Below are 21,914 nucleotides of genomic sequence, written 5' to 3'. Positions count from 1 at the left end.
GTGGAAGCCCTGACCATTTTTTTCTGTGGCATATGAATGGAAAAACATTTTACAAGGTGTGGAATGCAAGTTCAGTAAAAAAATAATACATTCACCTAATCAGAAAAGTAGACCATGGGTTAAGTCTTTAATATTCATCCTTGGTATAAGGCGCCACTACAAAGAAATTAAAATATCACAGCAACGTTACCTCTCCTTTCAACAATACAAATTCAATTGCAATATCCTCCAAAGATAACAACAAAAAGTTAAAACGGTGCTGCGCAGATGCTCTTTGTAAATAAAATCAATGAAAAGCACAATCCGCTTCTTACAAAACCTTAATGCACAAAGATACAGGATGTGAATAAGATCTTCAAAATGTTGCAAGATCCAGTTTCGGTTAAAATGTTCCCCTTTTTAGAACGTTCAGTCCATAGATATGACGTTTCCTAGACACAAAACAATGCAGGCACAAGGAAGAAAGTCTAAAGACTTATCCCTGGATTATTTCAGTAGATATCCATACTTTAGTTCTCGCTCAAGACATTTTCCCCCAGTAACACAAAAGACAGATTGTTAATAGGCAAGTTTACACGATAAATATATGGCTGCATATAATATCATGGTCATTTTATAAGTGCTTCATTCCCTCAGCATGCTAGACTTAGACTGTGCAACATACTGTATGAGCTATCAGTCAACTCCTCTTAGACAAAACAGTTTCTATTACCCAGTGATTCCCTTAAGTGTTTTGTGGTGCAAACAACTTGTACAAATCAGATTTGTTTTTCTTTCAGGTGTCCTGACAAATTTATAGGCATCTTTATAGACTATACGGAGTGCTTTTCAAAGAGCAATGTTTTCAAAGTGTTTATCTTTACATTACAGCTTTAGCATTTTAAATTTGTCATTGCCTGCAATTTAGGCACAATGAACTGTACATTATTTAAAACACACTTTAATTTACCCATGTCTTTGTATTTAAAACCTCCTGAATAACAGGTCTTCACCCCAGACCCATCAGCAAAACCCATCCTCATCTACAGAACTCATCTCAATTCATGCACCTAGATGAGGACCTCCTGCAGTCTTCGGTATATAATAAAACACTTGAACTAGCCTGTGCAGTATAGGATTAAAGCAGTCTTCAATAAGAAAAGCAGGGAAAAAAGCTAAAAGAGCTTTGTTACAATGTAGGTATCCATGTAAGAGTACTTACAGTACATAGAAGACTATGGTAAGTAACAGTGGTTCGTACAGGTACTGATGGGAGGGCTTCAGTAGCTGAGTGGGCAAATATTCTGGAAATGGAATGATGCAATCATTTAGCCTGGTTCCAGATCAGTTTGTGCTTTAGCAAACTCCTGACGATCGTTGACTCCTCTGACAATCGTTTTCATGCCATAAATACATGAAGAGGACTTGGCCTGAAGCACATCCATATCTGGGATCTGGCTATCAGTCATTAGCTCCTTAATCTCAGTCAGTCAGTCAGTGACGTTAAAGTCAATTTTCAGCACGATTGGAAGTACATCTACAGTATGTTACAGTACAGAATGCATGGGAGAGAATTACAGTAAATAATCTTTACCTTTCCCCTCCCGTTCTCTCCTCCCTCTAGGGGAGGCAGAAATGTTACGACTAAGTCAGTTATATTCATATAGATTTTGAGAATAAAAATAAACAAAGAATGTGACATTCTGCCAGTATTGACTACTAACCTGCTCTAGCCTGGGTGCCAGTCCGTTTCTGCATTACTCCCCTATCATTCTCATGCCAACATTAGAAGCAGAACCAGGCGGGCGCCCAGGCTAACACTGCTCTGGGAGAGATCAAGCATCCACCTCTTCTGCATCTTCCTTCTTGTCTTTCTTTCCCTCCCCCTCTCCTTCTCCCGTCTCGCTCCCATCCCGTCTGCGCTTGCGGTTCCGAGCGCTGGCCTTGGACGCCGGTAGGGAGTCCATCCCCAGAACCTTGTGGATCTGACGGAACGCCAGCAGTCGCAGAGCATGCTGGAACCAGAGAGACGAGAGGAGAAGTGGATCATTGGACTTCAAACACATTCCCTTCTCACACATATCAATGGGTGAAAATCAAACACGAATGGAGTGTAACCAGAGCAAGCATAATAACTAAGGGGTTAAGTGGATCTGTACCCATATAGTTTATCCATTTTCTTTACAGAAACTCGTATTCAACGTCTTCTGTATGTCACCCCGTTTCCCAGTCTAAGGTGGTAGACTTCCAAAAGTTACTGTTGATTATGCCCAATCACATGGTGAGAGTGTGGTAGTGACAGTACCTGCGCGCTGGCAGTAATGTCTTCCCGGGCTTGCTTCGTCATGCTCCCCAGAGCATCGGTTTGGGCTTTCTCACAGGGGTCCAGCAGCCCAGGACCGTCTGAGAGAAGGAACACAAATCACTCAAACTGCTATAGATAGACTACTGCTACATTATTTATATTGTTCCACTCACTGCTTACATACCACCACTCTGAACAACTTCTGCTTCAAGAATGTAAAGTAACACTGCTAGCTATGTATACCGCTGACAGAGCACGCTGTACAGTTCAAAATGCAAGTTCCCCCTGAATGACCAATAAGACGCAATAGAGAACAAAGAGGGTCCAGGTGGGTCAAAACAACTGCAGTATATGTGGAGTGATCCCACCCTGGCTAACTAATACTAACAAATAATACTGGCAAACTCCCTCACCTGGCAGTAGGATGCCCGTGGCGATACACTCCAGGACCCTACGCATAGCTTCCCCTGGGCTGAGGGGCCCTGTGGCACTGCTGATGGCCTTCTCTACCAGCAGCTCCATAGCCTGAACACAGGGAGTTCACACATACCACGTTAAGACACAATTAAGAACTAACGTCAATTAGCTTCGTTTAAAAAAAAGAAGCTGAACACAGAGAGAACATCCTCACCCAGGCTGGCATCTTGCCCCAGGTTGGCACTCGCTGGCACAGATCACGTAACAGTCGAATGATGATCACACAGGACTGAAGACCGTTGGCACGAGCCTGTAGATACCACACACACCTGTTACAGTGCACTGTTATACACAGACAAGCTTTAACTACGACCTGGAGTTTTACCTAGGCCCCGTTTATGGATTCTGGGACTCAGTACTTAGGCGTTAGTCTGAGTCCCAGATCTGTTTGTGCTGTCTTGGTCACGATCTGGGACTCGGGATACTTAGGAGTGAACATGTTTTCCATTGTACATATTCTCTTTACCTGGAACCACTTGGCATGTCTCAGAGCAGCTAGGTACTCCAGGCACTTCCTTCGGTTCAGAACATCAGGAGGGTCTTTCTCAGGCACCCCTACAGTAGGAGAGGAGGAACACACTGGCTCATTGATTACTGCTCTCACTCGTATGACTGTGTCCATCAGAGCCACCTACAGTACTGTCTCACCCAGTTTCTCATGACTTATGGGTAATAACAGACAGATAATGAAAGTCAGGAGGAAATATTAAGTGATTGCATTGGATGTGTTGAGTAACAAAATATGACAAACAGGGTAATTCAACTACTTTACCACTAATCCCTTCCATGGTAAGAAAATGTGCCAATAATGCATTCGATTTGGGAACTCAAGGAATTTTGATGTGGGACTTGTTAATGCATCCATTGCCATATCATGCTATTTATCAATAGACATATTGAAGTGAATAGACATATGGAAACTCCTTAGTCATTTAGAACTGTAATTTCACAAGATAAGCTACAGTAGCACAGTGGGGCTTTCCATGTTCCTACAGACTTGTGGCAAGAGTGTTAGCTCCTCTGTTACAGGGGGGAATGCATGTACATCCTGTATGTTTTGCCAAGGTCTGCTGATACAGGCGGACAAACTGATCAAACAACAACTTAAGCAATGGGAAATATCAATTTTGAAACCTTTTCCAAGTAAGGGTATTTACAGTGATAGAAAAAAGGGGATATCAGCTCACATAGGTGAGGGAGTGTTTTGCATCTCACAATGGTTCTACGAGTGTGCCGCAATGCAACAGGGGTTTAACTGTATAGCAGACTGATCAATTCAACAATCTAGTCCCAACTTCAATAGAGACCATTGTGTGGGGATAGAATGACACTCCAACACCTTGTCAATCAATACTTTGATGATGCCGTTTCAGTTAACAGGGATGAGAGAGGTTTCATGGCACCTCTTAAAACCACATTAGCAACTATTGATAAGATGATAAATTGACATTAGCCTAGATGGAGATTAATAGTAACAAAATGACATTTAAATTGATATCAAAAGTGATACAATTATTCCTGCATGTCATGTTAATAGAAGCACACTCATCCCTGGGCATTATCTTTGTATAGTTCATCACTTCCATTGTTTTTCTTGGTTTCACCTGGGCATGTGTCCATAGACACACGCGCACACACACACACACACACAAATGGCATAGAAAGGTCGGAGAGCCCTGCTTTAGATTTCCATATCGGACAAAGTAAAGTGGAAAACAGAGAGACTACTGATACTGGAAATAATGGATAAATTAAAACAAGAGACAGAAATGAATGGGCAGGTCAATTCACTTCATACCTTCAAGGGCCGGGAGGGGAGAAACAAGTGTTATTCTACGATATCTACCACATTTGGGTGAAAGTCTATGGGCTTGGTTAAAAGTCCCATTTCTTAGTTTGAGCTTTGGAAGACACAGTGCATTTATTGGACTGAAAGCTTGGCTTCTCTAACCTTTCTCAGCCGCTTTGTCTCCTGCCTTTTCCTCCTTCTCAGGGGCAGGGTCCTCCCTCATCAGCGGCGAAGTTAGAGAGATGGTGACCTGCATTTTTGGCTCCTTGCTCGAAAAAATCACGATGTTGGCTTCCTCAGGGTGAGCCTGTACCTCATACTGATCTTCAGAAAATGTCTGCCGGTTAAAAGGACACTTTGGATTACTCACTACAGAGGAGGGGGGGGTATGTTTTTGGACTGGGGGGCGGGGGGGTTCGTTTGATGGGGCACTAGGTTCATCTTAACTATGTATTTGGCCCTAGATATTCAAATAATTTCTCAATAGCTGCATTTAACTTTAACAAATGCCCATTTATATCATCTTGTGGAAGTGGATAAATGCTTAAGAGAGTAATTCTATTAACATGTTTTTTGGGGGGGGCTTCATGTAACCTTAAGGGAGTACATGTTTAACTATAGCCCCAGTCTCTGTAGGGTACAGGTGTCATGACTCATAACCAGGCAGTGGTACTAAAGATCAGTCAAAAGCACTTCTGATGAAAAACACTATTATACCAGAACTTCAGAGGAAGGAAATGCGACACACACCACAGTCTAATATACAAATTTAATTTGGTATAAGACCTGGGTTCAAATAGTATTTGGTTTCTTTCAAATGCTTTGGACATTTAACTGAACCTGCTGGAGTGCCAGATGTGAAAATACAGCAATCATTTTTGTTGACTATTCCATTGTTTACATTGTGCCAGACAAGCTTATAACGTACATCAGGCTAAAGCATTTGAAAGAAAAATACTATTTGAACCCAAGTCTTTTTGGTATAGGTCCTTTCCTTGACTGTTTCTTCTTGAATAGTCTTGATGCCCATCTGTAGGCTAAATGTTGTGACCACTGGTAAGGCAGACTGGTATTGTGTCCCATATCAGCACTAATCTTGGCGTCTCAGGCACCACAGATGCAAATACACGTTTCACTGTTCAGAGGATTGCAGGTTTAGGAACTGAGCTCTGCAATACAGACAGAGGGGAAACCGCTCTCCTTGAATCATTAATGATACAGTGTTATCTTACAGTAAGTTCCTTTTCAAGTGTTGGTGCAGCCCTGATGACAACTTCATGACAACAAGTCAAGAGTTGTGGTTTGTCATTTGATTATGAAAATCAGATTTCCTCTTTTGACCAAATAGCAACAAAGATGATCGGGAAAAGTCCCTAACTATTCCTTATAACGGGTGACGTGTTATTTTCTGGTGTATAATCCAACCGCATGTAGAAAACCACACCATCTCATACACAGTGGATCCCAAAAGATATGATTCCACTTAAGGGAAGCTGAGAATTGTCTTACCGTCAGTTCTTTGGGCAACTGCTCAGCGATGTCTTTCAGTAGAGAGAGGGTGGGCTTCTTGGCAGCTAGCAGGATGAGCTCCACGTTCCTGTCCCCGTGGAGCAGCAGGCCCTTGGCCAGAATGCCAACCCTCATCACCCCCTTCAGCATACGGGCCGCCTGAGTGTCAGGTCTACACACCAGGGATCAGAGGTCAAGCAGCGATGGGTAAACAAAAATACACATCAGGCTACACGCTAAGGTTGGGTGATGTCTGGAATGACACATTGTCCTGTCCAAACATCGTTGATATACGATTGTATCGTCTATTGCATCGCGTTGCTCAAAGAGGAGTCAATTGGCGGGAAGAACGCAATATAAAAGACACATTGCTAGGCCTAAACAGTGTTAGACCTAGGTCTTTTTTTAATCTAGTCTAGGCTGCATGATTTTCAAATTGGTAGGGCTATGATTCATATTAGCCTACCTTTTAAAAACTAATACTATAGCCGTATCAAGTGTCGGCTAATTGGTTATTTCATCTTGATCTGGGTAAGCGCATTTGCAACATTCTTTCTTCCACTAGGCTACCGTAATTTCCGGACTATTGAGCGCACCTGAATATAAGCCGCACCCACTGAATAATTTTTTAAAATTTATTTTGAACATAAATAAGCCGCACGTCTATAAGCCGCAGGTGCCTACCGGTACATTTAAACAAATGAACTTTACAGGCTTTAACGAAACACGGCTTGTAACAAAAAAGAAAAAATTAGCAGTAAACAGTAGCCTACCAAGAAAGTCATTGCTCCAGACCAAGCTCCCGTGCAGCAGCTCTATTTCCTTTTCCAACAGCCAGATCAATCACCTTCAACTTGAAAGCTGCATTATATGCATTTCTCCGTGTCTTTGCCATGATGAGGGTGACAAAATGACTACCGTAATCAGAATGATGGGAAGTTTGAGAGCGCTCGATTTAATCTAAACAGTAAACAAAAAAGTTGTTTGACCATAACCCGTTCGGCAATTTCATTGGTCTAATGAAAGCTTCATGCCGCCAAAAAACTGAGCACGTCACAGAATGTGTGTTTTTTTTAATTTTTTTTATTGAAAGCGGGAAAAATCCATATATTAGCCGCGTCATTGTTTAAGCCGCGAGGTTCAAAGCCTGGGAAAAAAGTAGCGGCTTATAGTCCGCAAATTACGGTACTTTCCAACAGTTTGACTGTAAAAAAAAAATGAAGTGATGGCATTTCACTATAGTTTAGCCTGCCTTACGCCAAATCAGAAAAAAAAAAACGATGGCTTACTTGGTGGGAATGAAAAGCACGTCCTCGCCTGTTTGGCAGTTCTTTGGTTTTAGGCCGAATGATAAAAGGTGAACTAGCAGACCTGACCGAAGTCACTTGCAGAATACACAAAAAGATTATCAGGGCAAAGTATGGAGAGACTACAAACCTCTGTCAATATTTACAAGTCCATCCTCCTACTGAGTTTGCTACTCTTGGACAGAGAAGGTGAACATGCTGGTGTTCCTTGCCAGAAACCTTTAGGTAGGCCGTAGACATGGTTAAAACAACTAGACCTAATGGTTCCTCATTGCACTTCATTTTAAATGCCTATATTCAAAGCTGAAAGACCTATAGGATAAGAAAATATTCTGTCAAACCTTGAAAGACTTGTTTTTTTTTGCATTAATTTAGGTTATTTTTTGTCTACTTAATTTTGTAACTTGTAGGCTTATATTTAGGATTTGTACAGTTCAGTAGGCAAAAGGCATATGCCAATAGGCCTATTCGTTTTTAGCATAAGCCAATGTTCATTCACGTGTTATAAAGAATGTTATAGGCTAAACCATTTATTTGATCAGATTGTGCATTTATATAAGTCAGCAACAATCTGTAAGCCATTTGAAACACACTTTTGTTCCACCTTATTGAAAGTGCTGCTGCGGGAGCTTATGCCCAATTGCCCGTTACACAATTCAAGGACAGTAACAAAGACTTCAACAATATTATACATATTCGTTAATACGTTTAAATTTCTCAAAAGTACCTTTCACTGCTACTTTTACTGACAGTAGCCTGTGTGTAGGCCTATATTATTGGCTTTTTGGTTTGCAAGGAGGGATTTTCCAACAGCAAAGTTTATTTTGCCCACACTTTAGTCAAGTAAAGCAGAAAAGTACCAGGTTTGTTTAAACTTCCTTGGTTCAACTTGCAATGTTTTGTTCTCCCTCTCATTATTACTATATTATGTTTTTATTTCGGATATTCGCAAACAACTTTGAGATGGAATTTGAGATGGAACTCCGTTAGACCTATAGATTAATTTGATGGTTGATATTGAAAGAGTAGGCTAGTATGCTTATGCCAACAACTCACATTTTAATTGAATGGGAAAATGGGGAGAAAGAGATAAAGACTTTAAAACAATAAGCTAGATAACGGAGTGCCCACTGCAAAAGGCCCATGTTCATCCGACAGAGGAAATCAGACCTTACCTGACATTTTTGCGCAGCTTTGGTGCTCTCCGCTCTTTCTACAATCTACATTGTTCTCTTGCATTTTGTGAATAGTTTAACTACCACATATGTATTGAAATGTATTAGGCTATGGTAAATAGGAAATAGGCCATTTGGCATGTTGTCCTGCAGTGTGCTCTCACAGACTCCGGAGGAGCAGACAAACTCAAATATAAAAATAAAATGTTTTGTGACATCACGATGGCTGTCAAACATTGTCGATAGACAATGCAATCGTGAAAGCTCCCCCCCAACCCCACGCCGATGGCCCACACCAGGAGGGAGCAGCATTACAGAACATTCCCATAGAAAGGTGTGCACTAGTACAGACCCATACAGCTCTTACCCTTTCTCGCCAGCATCAGCCTCTGTATCAGTCTTAGGATCAGCAGCGGGGGGCTCCTTCTCCAGCAGGGAGTCAGACACCAGTTTGAGGGCTCGCTCAGAGTGGGACACAATCCTCTGCACCGCCTGCAGCTCCTCCTCCACAGGGTAGACGGTGGAGTGTTTGGCCATGATGTGGCGGTCGTCTGGGGAGTCCGGCCGTCGCACAGGCTGCTAAGGGGAGAAGAGCTGAATAGAACCAGGTTCCCTCTACAACGAAACACTTCTGGAAACAAACTGAAAAGCTAAATATATCAATCCTGGTTGCACCAGTTTTTCCTCAAGCGATCAAGTTCACATAGACCGAACATTGATTGAATCATTGATTCTCACCAGTAGGGGTGGCACTGGCATGCCAGGCCGGCTCATGAGTGGAGGGGGGGGCATCCTGCGTCTCTGCTCCCCCCAGTATAGCTGCTCCTCCTCCATCCTCCTCCAGTACATGTCCTCCTCATAGCGCCTGGCAAATACAGCACAGGATTATTAAATATTCAGACTGGGTAGATTTTTCTGCTGAGTTACCCATCTGACAGGAGAAAATGCTGATCAGGAGTTAATAAGACATCTTTGAGACTGTTGAAAGGTATTTGGTTAGATTATGCAGGGGGATTCAAGAGTTCTCATCACTTAAGATGTTGCAGGCATTCTATATTAAGATATTAGGAGGAATTGTAATGAAAAGGGGAACAGGCGTAATAAGAGGAACATTTCTCTATTAATGACGAAGGTAGGGGACTCCTCTTGTGGTTGAACCATACTGTGAGAGCATGGGTTTCAGAACTATACGGTAGTGGACCAGCAGCAGGGTTCCCCTGCTCTGCCTTCATCTGAAATCATTTCTAAGAAAAATAAACCCATAGGAAGAAGAAGTTGCCCCTAAACACTGCTCAGACCTTAAGAGACTTTGGCAATTAAGACCTTTTTCTACTTACCAAGTCATCGATAGGTTTTTTTATTTTATCTCTGCGTGTAGTTTAAAAGGCAGTTAAAGATAGTTTTGCAGCCATAGCTAACGAGGATTAGCGCAATGACTAAGTCTATAAGTATAGCTACGATGTGCAATGACGAAGTCTACAGGTACAGCTGTACATGCTATTTAGCTATTTCAATAACACTAGTTAGCAACTCCCTTCAAACTGCACGCAGAGAGATAAAATGGTATCCATCTGACTTTGGGTAAGTAGAAAAGGGCTTAATTGCCAAAATCTCACATTATCCGTTTAACCCCAAATGGATGACACTAGGATTTTGGGGTGAGCAAGCTTGATCCTAGATCTATGCCTAAGCAAGGGCTCTGACCTCATCTCTGTGTGCCAGCTGCTGTCTGGCTCTGACATCATCCCTGTGTGCCAGCTGCTGTCTGGCTCTGACATCATCCCTGTGTGCCAGCTGCTGTCTGGCTCTCACCTCATCTCTGTGTGCCAGCTGCTGTCTGGCTCTGACCTCATCTCCAAGTGCCAGCGCTGCTCATCATCCCTCTGTCTCTTCAGCACAGCCTTCTGTTTCTGTTTCCTAAGTTTGCCTTCCTGTAGTTTCCTGGCCCGGTTACTGGGCTTGATCTCCACCGGCAGCTCTGGGTTCACCTTCTTCTACAGGAGGGGAATGAAGGGATGGTAACAATTTCAAGAGCTGTCATTCATACAGTAGCAGTCAAAAGTTTGGACATACCTACTCATTCTGGGGTTTTTCTTTATTTTTACTATTTTCTAAATTGTAGAATAATAGTGAAGACAAACTATGAAATAACACATATGGAATCATGTAGTGTTAAATCTAAAAAGTGTTAAACAAATCAAAATATATTTTTATATTTGAGACTCTTCAAAGTAGCCACCCTTTGCCCTTGGCAGCTTTGCACACACTTGGAATTCTCTCAACCAGCTTCATGAGATGCATTTTTGGTTCCATCCGCTGTGTCTTTGTGAGACATGGTGTGGGTGAACGGATGATCTCCGCATGCGTGTTTCCTACCGTAAAGCATGGAGGTGGTGGTGTTATGGTGTGGGGGTACTTTGCTGGTGACACTGTCTGTGATTTATTTAGAATTCAAGGCACACTTAACCAGCATGGCTACTACAGCATTCTTTAGCGATACGCCATACCATCTGGTTTGCGCTTAGTGGGACTATCATTTGTTTTTCAACGGGCCTCCAGACTGTGTTAGGGCTATTTGACCAAGAAGGAGAGTGATGGAGTGCTGCATCAGATGACCTTGCCTCCACAATCCCCCAACCTCAACCAAATTGAGATGGTTTGGGATGAGTCGGACCGCAGAGTAAAGGAAAAGCAGCCAACAAGTGCTCAGCATATGTGGGAACTCCTTCAAGACTGTTGGAAAAGCATTCCAGGTGAAGCTGGTTGAGAGAATGCCAAGAGTGTGCAAAGCTGTCATCAAGCCAAAGGGTGGCTATTTGAAGAACCTCAAATATAAAACATATTTTGATTTGTTTGACCCTTTTTTGGTTACTATATGATTCCATATATGTTATTTCATAGTTTTGATGTCTTCACTATTATTCTACAATGTAAACAATAGTAAAAAATAAAGAAAAACCCTTGAATGAGTAGGCATCTAAACTTTTGACTGGTACTTTATATTCACACAGTCACACACACACACCTAGTGAGTAGCAGGCTCTCAAACTGAGAAGTATGCATATAGCCGTCATACAAATAAATTATAATTTGATGTAAATGACATTATTCAACTGATGGCCAAATGACAAGGGGGCTACAGGACATTGCAAGCAATTTCTACATCCTGCCTAAACAAAGTCTGCCATCTAGTGGCGATAGTTTTTCTGTGACTTGACATATGCTTGTACAACAGGTCAGAGTGTTCAATGCTTACGTTACAGTCAATTCATTTTGCCAGTACAGTAAGTGCATTGTAGTACGTAGCGGTTAGCTCTAGAAACACCTTGGACAGTACAGTACAGACAGTACAGTACAGTAAGTGCATTGTAGTACGTAGCGGTTAGCTCTAGAAACACCTTGGACAGTACAGTACAGACAGTACAGACAGTACAGTACAGTAAGTGCATTGTAGTACGTAGCGGTTAGCTCTAGAAACACCTTGGACAGTACAGTACAGTAAGTGCATTGTAGTACGTGCGTTGCCATACAGTACAGACAGTACAGACAGTACAGTAAGTGCATTGTAGTACGTAGCGGTTAGCTCTAGAAACACCTTGGACAGTACAGTACAGACAGTACAGACAGTACAGAACAGTAAGTGCATTGTAGTACGTAGCGGTTAGCTCTAGAAACACCTTGGACAGTACAGTACAGACAGTACAGACAGTACAGTACAGTAAGTGCATTGTAGTACGTAGCGGTTAGCTCTAGAAACACCTTGGACAGTACAGACAGTACAGTAAGTGCATTGTAGTACGTAGCGGTTAGCTCTAGAAACACCTTGGACAGTACAGTACAGACAGTACAGACAGTACAGTACAGTAAGTACATTGTAGTACGTAGCGGTTAGCTCTAGAAACACCTTGGACAGTACAGTACAGACAGTAAGTGCATTGTAGTACGTAGCAGTTAGCTCTAGAAACACCTTGGACAGTACAGTACAGACAGTACAGTACGTGCATTGTAGTACGTAGCGGTTAGCTCTAGAAACACCTTGGACAGTACAGTACAGACAGTACAGTAAGTGCATTGTAGTACGTAGCGGTTAGCTCTAGAAACACCTTGGACAGTACAGTACAGACAGTACAGTACGTGCATTGTAGTACGTAGCGGTTAGCTCTAGAAACACCTTGGACAGTACAGACAGTACAGACAGTACAGTAAGTGCATTGTAGTACGTAGCGGTTAGCTCTAGAAACACCTTGGACAGTACAGTACAGACAGTACAGACAGTAAGTGCATTGTAGTACGTAGCGGTTAGCTCTAGAAACACCTTGGACAGTACAGTACAGACAGTACAGTAAGTGCATTGTAGTACGTAGCGGTTAGCTCTAGAAACACCTTGGACAGTACAGTACAGACAGTACAGTACGTGCATTGTAGTACGTAGCGGTTAGCTCTAGAAACACCTTGGACAGTACAGTACAGACAGTACAGTACGTGCATTGTAGTACGTAGCGGTTAGCTCTAGAAACACCTTGGACAGTACAGACAGTACAGACAGTACAGTACGTGCATTGTAGTACGTAGCGGTTAGCTCTAGAAACACCTTGGACAGTACAGTACAGACAGTACAGGCAGTACAGAACAGTAAGTGCATTGTAGTACGTAGCGGTTAGCTCTAGAAACACCTTGGACAAATGTTTCGCTATACGATGCACTTTCTTACCTTGTACTGCATCCGGTGCCTGCGTCCCTTTAGGTGCATGTCTTTAGCGTTGGGGTCATTGAAACTGCATTCACAGAGTTTACAGTGGAAGCGAATCACCTTCCCATCATCATTACGCACCTTCCCATCATCAAAATGAAAACTTGCATTAGAACAGACCATAACCTTCGCATTTTTTTTTTTTACAAATGATTAGTGAATCAAGAAAAACAACTCCTACCTCCTCCACATAGTCATGTCCCACAGGCTGGACGTCCCCCTGCCCCCCCACTCCTTCCCCGTCCTCATCGTCACTCGTGGTCTCGCTCTTAGAAGCGGTTGCTAACTGCTTGTCCTCATCCACCTTGGCTGATGGAGGGGTGGCCGGCTTGTTGGCTGTCAAGAGGAAGGCCAAATATTAGTAAGGTGCAACGTAGAAGTGTAGTTTGAGTCCAAAATTACTGCTTCAATTATCCATCATTGGATTAATCTGTCAGCACAGATATCATAATCCCAACTACTGGGGAAGATTTACCAAGAAGGGTTATTTTGGGTGTGATTGGCTTCTTCACAGGTGCTGGGGCCTTGACGGCGTTTACGACCACCGGTTTGGGTGGCGCTACAGAGGCAGCTGACGTGACGACAGCAGGGGTCGTCTTCCCAGCGGTCGACGTTGAGATAATCGGAGCATTGTTCACTAAAATGGGTTCAGTTGACGGTATAGGTTTGCCTAGTTTGGTGTGGAGCTTCACCACCTATACAGGGTTAAGGAGAGAAATAACACAAACCACTGAGCTGGGATATCACATAAATACCTGATTAAAAGTGGTACACTAACAATACACCAAGATTTACAACTATCACAGAGCTGATCTAGAGAAATTAACTAGCTAAACAGTGCTTCAATTAGCTAGCTAAACAGTGCTTCAATTAGCTAGCTAGCTGCCTGATGTTTCTCTTCCTGTCAGTGCAGCTGTGCTACCTTCTGGTGCTTGGCCCCTCGGATATGGGCAGCGTACGCGTCGACGCCAGTGCAGGCAACGTCACATAGTTCACAGCGCAGCTGGGTCTGAATCCCCCGGGGCCCGTTGCTCCCCACCGCGCTGCCAGATTTCAGAGCAGCCTCCTTCTTCTTGTGCTTCTGGCCCTCGAGGTGTTCCCGGTACGTCTGCAGAGAAAACCATTCAACAACAGTTAATTCAACATACCTAGAAAAACAAACCTGCAAAAAACATTGAATGTCAACCCTGTGTTTCTACAGTATGTCTCATCTTAGGCACATTACATGTTTAACTGTTCTGCCTGCGGCTACGGAACCCTGGCCTGTTCACCGGACGTGCTACCTTGTCCCGGACCTGCTGTTTTCGACTCACCCTCTCTACCGCACCTGCTGTCTCTAACTCTGAACTGACATGTACTCCTGAGGTGCTGACCTGTTGCTCCCTCTACAACCACTGTGATTAATATTATTTGACCCTGCTGGTCATCTATGAACGTTTGAACATCTTGGCCATGTTCTGTTATAATCTCCACCCGGCACAACCAGAAGAGGGCTGGCCACCCCTCAGATCCTGGTTTCCTTTTAGGTTTCTTCCTAGGTTCCTGCCTTTCTAGGGAGTTTTTCCTAGCCACCGTGCTTCTACATCTGCATTGCTACCCGTTTGGGGTTTTAAGCTGGGTTTCTGTATAGCACTTTGTGACATCGGCTGATGTAAAAAGGGCTTTATAAATACATTTGATTGATGTTAAAATACTGTACATTCAGTTGACTCTGTAGTCGTTATGTCCGTTGCCAACAAATGACCTGTCCCTCTCATAACGTATCACCCACACAGTTCACCACTACCTGCGGGCCGGCACAGCTGATCTTGCAGATGTCACAGTAGTGCAGCTGGGGCTGCTTGGGTGGCCCTTTGGGCTTCTGCAGCCTGTTCTGGTGGAACATGGGCTTCTTGTAGGCGTTGACTGTGGGAGCGGTCACCATGTTGCTGCCCGCGTTGCTCCAGGAGGAGCTGGTGAGCTGCTTGTGAGGCAGCTGCATGGACGGCTGGGGCTGCTGGGGTGGCGGCTGGGGAGCGGGCAGCTGTGCAGGCTGGTAGTAGGAGGGGGTGGAAGTGTAGCCACTCGAGTCATAAGTAGAGTAGCTGATGCCTAAGGTGAGAGATGGAGAGTTGAGACGGGGCAGAAGGGGGTCACACAGTAAAAACACATATGCTGTGACAAATATGCAAGCTGTGCTTGCTTGAATTTCACAAGGGTTGATCCTGGCGCTAAATGTGGAGCTCTGGGAGTGTGGGAAGATGCTCTCTCGCTCTTACCCGAGTAGGAGGTGGCAGCTGTGGAGTTGAAGGAGGAGCAGGGGGTGTAAGACGAGATGGGAGTTGGAGGCTGCTGAACACTGGTGGACACTGGGTAGATGTTATAGCTGGTGGACACTGAGCTAGCGGGGGCCAGAGGCTTTAAGGCTGTGACCTGCCTCTGTGGTGGAGGGGGCTGGCTGTACACCGTGCTGACTGGACTGTAGCCACTCTTCACACCTACAGGGAAGAAAAAGAGATCCTCATCACAGTGTTGTTTAACAGGCTTGGCTCCAGTTACACGGCATTCAACATACAGGTTTTTGCAGTATACCAGCAGCCAAGTTCTTTTGCACAATAGTATGTTCTCATGAATAGTGTATAAAACAATGTATTGTCACATTCAGAGAGAACCTTTCAAATGAATCGGTGGCTCTTGCATTGCGGTGTTATGATTGTCTGTGTGTAACTATGCATGGGATTAAGGTTGGCAATGACTCACCTGTCTGGTAGTAAGCTTCTGTTGGTGTCCGCTGAGCTGGAGCTATACTCGTCTGATAGTACTGCTTAGTCTCATAACTAGTGACTGCAGGTGGGCGTCCGTAACTGTAGTTATCCTGAAAGGTGGTTTTACAGAGTAAAACATGCATAGCAAAAAAAAGTGTATGCAAAACAGATTGTGACTTGAACAATCTAAAACTCTCCCCTGGTACTTGCATTTATATACAATAGCTAAAACACGATGACAACACGCAACGGGATGCTAAAGAACCTAAATGGGACTGACCGTTTCGGTGTATACCGGTAGCTGGTACGCCTGTGGGGTGGTGGTAGGTTGGGGCGTAGGGTCCGGCTGCCGATAGCCATAGTCTGGGGGAGCAGGGTGGGTCTGGTAGGCTGCAAGGTAGGGGGCAGAGGCCACGGGCCTGGCTGCTTGTGCAGGGGCAGGGGCATAGGAGGCAGTCACCGCATGGGCCACGGCAGGGGCCGGCTGAACACTGTAGCTGGCTGTAGTGGGGTGGGCAAAGGCCGGTGGAGGCTGAACGCTGTGGTGACAGAGACAAGATGGAGAAGTTGGAGTGAAGAATGAGGCATATTGGAAACGGAAAATGCTCTCAATACCAAGTGACTCACTGACATTTATGAAGCCCATCTCTCAAATGGTAAGTGTGTAGTCTGAGTACTGTACAACTAGACTATTTCCTGTATTCATCATATTTTTCCCGTCAAACACTTGCCTACCGAACATGAACATTTCATAATGTAGATTTAAAAACTTGTAGGAGAGTTAGAAGCTAGCATCTTCAATCAAAAGATAACTTTTACAAACAGCATCAACTGTGGCTGCCTAGAGAAAGGCTATCTATTAAACATGATCATGCTTGATGCATTTACCTACAGCACACGCTGCCGTTTATAAACAATGCCACCTGTTTGTAGACATTGTTGAGCCCCCTATTTACTGAAACACCAGTTTAAGTTAAACAATTACTCAAGGATGAGTCCTGAAAGAACTCATCACCTACAATACAGAAAATACTGCGCAGACTACGACACTCTACATCAAATCAATTTCCTGCAGAATATGCAGTGCCAAAAGGATGACCTTGCAAACATAAAGCAACAGCCTTATCATTAGCGTGGACTGTGATGCTAAGACAGCCTTCCCAACACAGGTGTTCTAAAATGATCTGTGTCAGCATTTTGTCTGGAATAACCCTGCTTTGTTTCATGTGGGAAAAGGACATAAATGTAATGGATTATGGGGAGAATAAGCACCCAAATTAAAGCTGCGAAAACGTTTAGGCTGTTCCTCACACTGTAGTGTACTGGTACGCAACTACACACAAGGCAGACAATGCAAAGGAACTTGACCAAAGAGAGCAATGTTTCTATAAAAGTAGAGTGCAATGACTTCGACAGTCAGGCGGCATATGTAATGATCCCGATTTATGCACAAAAATAATTCTTCATTATTACTGTAATCAACATCATCGGCCACTGCTGCTGATGCACCACCAGTTCAGAGGCATCAACTGAGACTGAAAGCTTTCACTCAAATCAATAATACGCCTACAGCAGATGCAGAATGAGCTGGCAACTAGTAGCTCTAGGCTGCCATGTAAACATCAGGGAATAGTGTTAAAAATGTATGGTGGTGACGGTTAAAAACAAAGTATTCTGACTGTAAAATAGGTTGGCAACATATTTCTAGGGTGCAGTTTTTTTGAGTTTGAAGCAGCAAAGGATCCACCCTCTGGAATGCAAGTGTTATTGATCTGGTTGGCCGATAATACATTTGACATCTTAGTCATTTCGCAGACGTTCTTATCCAGAGCGACTTACAGTTGCGAGTGCATTCATTTCATAAAATGTTTTTCTAATTACTGGTCCTTGTGGGAATCGAACCCACAACCATGACGTTGCAAGCGGCATGCTCTACCAACTGAGCCACATGGAACATCATAGCCAAAACTAATATTATTCATCGTCACGGCTGCCAGGTTCACTTGACATGACTCTCTGGATATTATAATGACAGTACACAGACATTAGGCAACAATTATTTATTTAGCAAGTAAAGTTAGCAAGAAGCTAGCTAACAAACGTGTCATTTTTCAAGGGGCAGCTCCTCCCCAAAAAGCGTAACCGGAGGCTAGTTAAGCAGGACGAAGTTTGGAATGTTTACATTTTAGTCATTTAGCAGACCATCTTATCCAGAGCGACTTACAGTTAGTGCATTCATCTTAAGATACTGTAGCTAGGTGGGACAACCACATATCAGTTATAGTAAGTACATTATTCAGAAAAGTCATGGCTACGAGGGAAATTAGTCAAGTGCGAGTTCTAGTTCAAGAGAGGCTGCAGTGTTCTGGATAAGTTGGTGGCAAAAGCAGGGAGCCCAGCCAACAGCGAGTTACAGTAGTCCAGACGGTAGAGGACAAGTGCCTGGATTAGGACCTGCGCTGCTTCCTGTGTGAGGTAGGGTCGTACTCTACTGATGTTGTAGAGCAAGTCGCCGCTTTCATGTATGCAGAGAACGACAGGGTGTCGTCCAGGGTCACGCCAAGGTTCTTTGCACTCTGGGAGGGGGACACCATGGAGTAGTCAACCATGATGGTGAGGTCTTGGAGCAGGCAGGCCTTCCCGGGAGGAAAAGCAGCTCCCTCTTGTCGAGGTTGAGCTTGTGGGCCGACATCCAAGCGGAGATATCTGCCAGGCACGCAGACATGTGTCTCGCCACCTGGGTGTTAGAAGAGGGGAAGGACAAAAGTAAATTCAGTGTCATCCGCATAGCAATGACAGGAGACCATGTGATGATATGACAGAGCTGAGTAACTTGGTGTAGAGAGGGAAGAGGAGGGCTAAGAACCGATCCCTGGGGGACACCAGTACTGAGTGTACATTGTGCAGACACAGATCCTCTCCACGTCACCTGGTAGGAGCGGCCTGCCAGGTAGGACGTAATCCAAGAGTGTGCAGCCCGAGACACTCAGCCCTGAGAGGGTGGAGAGGAGGATCTGATGGTTCACGGTGTCAAAGGCAGTGGATAGATCTAGGTCAGGGGTACTGAAGAACTATTTGAGAAGGTCCGGTCACAAATTTCCTAGGTGGCAAAGGTCCGGATGGATAATGTAATTTATCGGCGTAGTAACAAACCCCCACCTCACAACCCATGCGACGAAAACTGTTCACACCCCTCGTTGGCAGAGAGAAGATTGTAGTTTTAAAGCAAATTTCCTGCAATTCTACACATTGATGCAGAGATTTGAAGGGCCGTTTTAAAGCTAATTTCATGCAGTTCAACACATTCTTCCATGTCTTGTGTGTTTATATGCTAACAGGGGTCGAAGCCCAACCGAGTAAAAAGATAAAATGATTTTTTATTGTATTTTTGTTTGTTTTTTCTCTTGGGACCCGCGGTCCGTATTGACCCCGTTCTGGGTCCGGATCCGGTCCGCCAGTTGTGTATCTAGGAGGATGAGAACAGAGGAGAGAGAGTCAGCTTTGGCAGTGCGGAAAAGCCTCCTTGACACAGAGAAGTCTTGGTTGAGTGACCCGTCTTGAAGCCTCACTGGTTAAGGCCAAGAAGATCATTCTGAGAGATATAGCGACAGAGTTGGTCAGAGACAGGTGGAAAAGAGTTCCCTAGGGAGTGAAAGGAGAGGAGGGAGTGAAAGGATGATATGCCCTCTGGAAGTTTAGTTTTCCTTCATTTTCACTCTGCTGCCCGCAGCCCTGTTCTGTGAGCTCGCAATGAGTCACTCAGCTACAGAGCAAGAGGGGCGGGCCAAGCCGGCCGGGAGGAAAGGGGACAGTGCGAGTCATAGGATGTAGAAAGGGAGGCTAGTAGGGTCGAAGAGGCAGAATCAGGAGACAGGAGGGAGAAGTATTTAGCAGAGAGAAAGCGAAGATTGCGATGGCGTATAACCATCTCGGTAGGGGCTGAGTGGCTATGGTTGGAAGAGAGGGAGACAGAAAAGGAAACAAAGTGATCAGAGACCTGGATGGGGTTTATAGTGAGATTAGTAGGTGAGCAGCCTCCTAGAAAAGATGAGGTCAAGCGTATTGCCTGCCCTGTGAGTGGGAGGGGACTGGGAAAGGGTGAGGTCAAAAGCAGCAAGGAGGGGAAAGAGAAAGTTGGAAAGAAATGCATCGAAGGCAGACGTCGGGAGGTTGAAGTCGCCCAGTATGAAGAGTGGTTAGCCATCTAGAAATTAGCTTATCAAGGTGTCAAGCTCATTAAGGAACTCTAATGGCACCTGTTGGGCAATAGATGACAACGTTAAGCTTGAGTGGACAAGTGACAGTATGGAATTCAAATGATGAGATGGACAGGTGAGTGAGGCAGGAGAAAATAGAAAATCGCCACTTAGGAAAAATGAGCAGTCCTGTGCCACCACCGCGGCAACCAGATGCTCTCGGAGTACGAGAGAAAATGTAGTCAGATGTAGAGCAGCTGGAGTAGCAGTGTTCTCTGGGGTAACTCATGTCTCAGTCAGGGCCAAAAAGTCTAGGGAGCGAAGGGCAGCATAGGCTGAGCAGGGTACACTAAATTAGAAGGGTTGCAGCCAACGGGTGGGGAGCGTCTGTAAAGCCTACAGGTAGAGGAGCAAACTGGGATAGAACACAGTTGCTAAAATGACATCTGAAAATAACAAGGTAAGATACTCAAGTGAGAGAGATGTGGAGACTTCCGCTCTTTCCTTCCTCAAATAACTCGGCGGAGCCATTTTTGTTTCAGACCACAACAGTCACAAATTGCCCTGCCCCTTAATCATGGTTGATGTGTCAACAATCATCTGCAAGTTATGAGCAGTCAGCAGTTCACACACCAAGTGGCTACTGGAAAGAAGAGCAACACTTAAAGTAGATGGCCCTAGCTTGCAAAAAGACCGTACTAGACAACAAATTAAGACAAACAATTATACTTATCACTCCTGGAGATATCAGGAGTCCTCAAGTTATGTAAATATGTTAGAACAAAACAACCCTCTACATTTAGAACAAGGAATCGTGTCGGCTCTATTCATAGCATTTCTATCTGCAATTGAACCACCTAAAATGTTTGCATATTCGCCCAAAATGTGACTGCTAGTTTGAAGCTTACCAGGGGCATATTCATTATGGCGATTTTGTTGCTAAACGTTTCTTAAACGGAACGGGGAGGGAACTATCTATCTGAATTTGTCCAATAATAGAAACTTCAGTTTTCGTTGCAAAACGCAACTGTTTGGACTAATGATTACACCTCTGGACCTCAATTTAACTAATTCGTGTGCCCCTACCGCTAGGAAAAAAAGCTAACTAGCTAGCCATTTTACTACACAAATATCAAGCTAGCTATAGTAGCTAGTTAATCATCTTTGCAAAACGATTGAGAGTTTGAGGTTTCATCACATTCCAAGTGCGAAGCTCTCCCTAGCCGGGCAAGAATGGAACCTGCTTTGATGCCTAACAGTAACGTTAGCTAGCTAACTAATCTGGCTAGCATATCCATTGCACTCCCAAGGCCTCGAGCTAGGAATATCGCACCAGCAATGAGGCGTTTGGAGGCATACTCGTCGCAACAAGACGGGGCGACGACTCGAGACGAGTGCATGCTACCCATAGCCAGAAGCTATGTAATTACCTGTACTGCGGACCGGCACCGTGAGTGAACCCATAATAATTGCTTGCAGCCATCTTGGCATCTGCTGTAACCGGACCACCAGACGGGATCCGCTCTCTGTCACGTGTCCGTCAGGTACCATTCGCGCGCACGCTTGGATATTTAGCCACATACACGTCACAGGGGCTATAAAACTGAAGCATCCGTCCAACGTTACCTCGCCACCAAATGTGGTAGTGAGAGAAAGGCTAGCGGTGGGAGAGGATGGAACTAG

General features: G+C 44.3%; 1 protein-coding gene across 2 annotated transcripts; it reads right to left on the bottom strand.

Moving 5' to 3' along the window:
• Window positions 1-99: 99 nt before the first annotated feature.
• LOC106613677 (zinc finger RNA-binding protein) lies at window positions 100-21,905 on the bottom strand. 2 transcript variants are annotated; one of them, XM_014216185.2, is made up of 19 exons: window positions 21,662-21,905; window positions 16,316-16,574; window positions 16,031-16,145; window positions 15,550-15,768; window positions 15,078-15,382; window positions 14,214-14,399; window positions 13,767-13,986; window positions 13,473-13,627; window positions 13,253-13,372; window positions 10,354-10,535; window positions 9,280-9,406; window positions 8,909-9,120; window positions 6,060-6,231; window positions 4,713-4,887; window positions 3,228-3,316; window positions 2,916-3,011; window positions 2,698-2,809; window positions 2,285-2,382; window positions 100-1,994 (listed from the first exon to the last, which is right to left on the bottom strand). In XM_014216185.2, exons 1-19 carry the CDS (start codon window positions 21,712-21,714, stop codon window positions 1,815-1,817), a joined length of 3,075 nt encoding a protein of 1,024 aa, XP_014071660.1. In that variant the 5' UTR covers window positions 21,715-21,905; the 3' UTR covers window positions 100-1,814. The 2 variants fall into 2 exon arrangements, with proteins under 2 accessions (XP_014071660.1, XP_014071661.1); XM_014216186.2 differs by having other exon boundaries at window positions 8,909-9,117.
• Between the last annotated feature and the right edge of the window lie 9 nt (window positions 21,906-21,914).

Source organism: Salmo salar, chromosome ssa10 (assembly GCF_905237065.1).
Source record: "Salmo salar chromosome ssa10, Ssal_v3.1, whole genome shotgun sequence".
NCBI classification, from domain to species: domain Eukaryota; kingdom Metazoa; phylum Chordata; class Actinopteri; order Salmoniformes; family Salmonidae; genus Salmo; species Salmo salar.
Note: the sequence above shows the minus strand (reverse complement) of the source record. Positions and strands in the feature narration are given on the sequence as shown.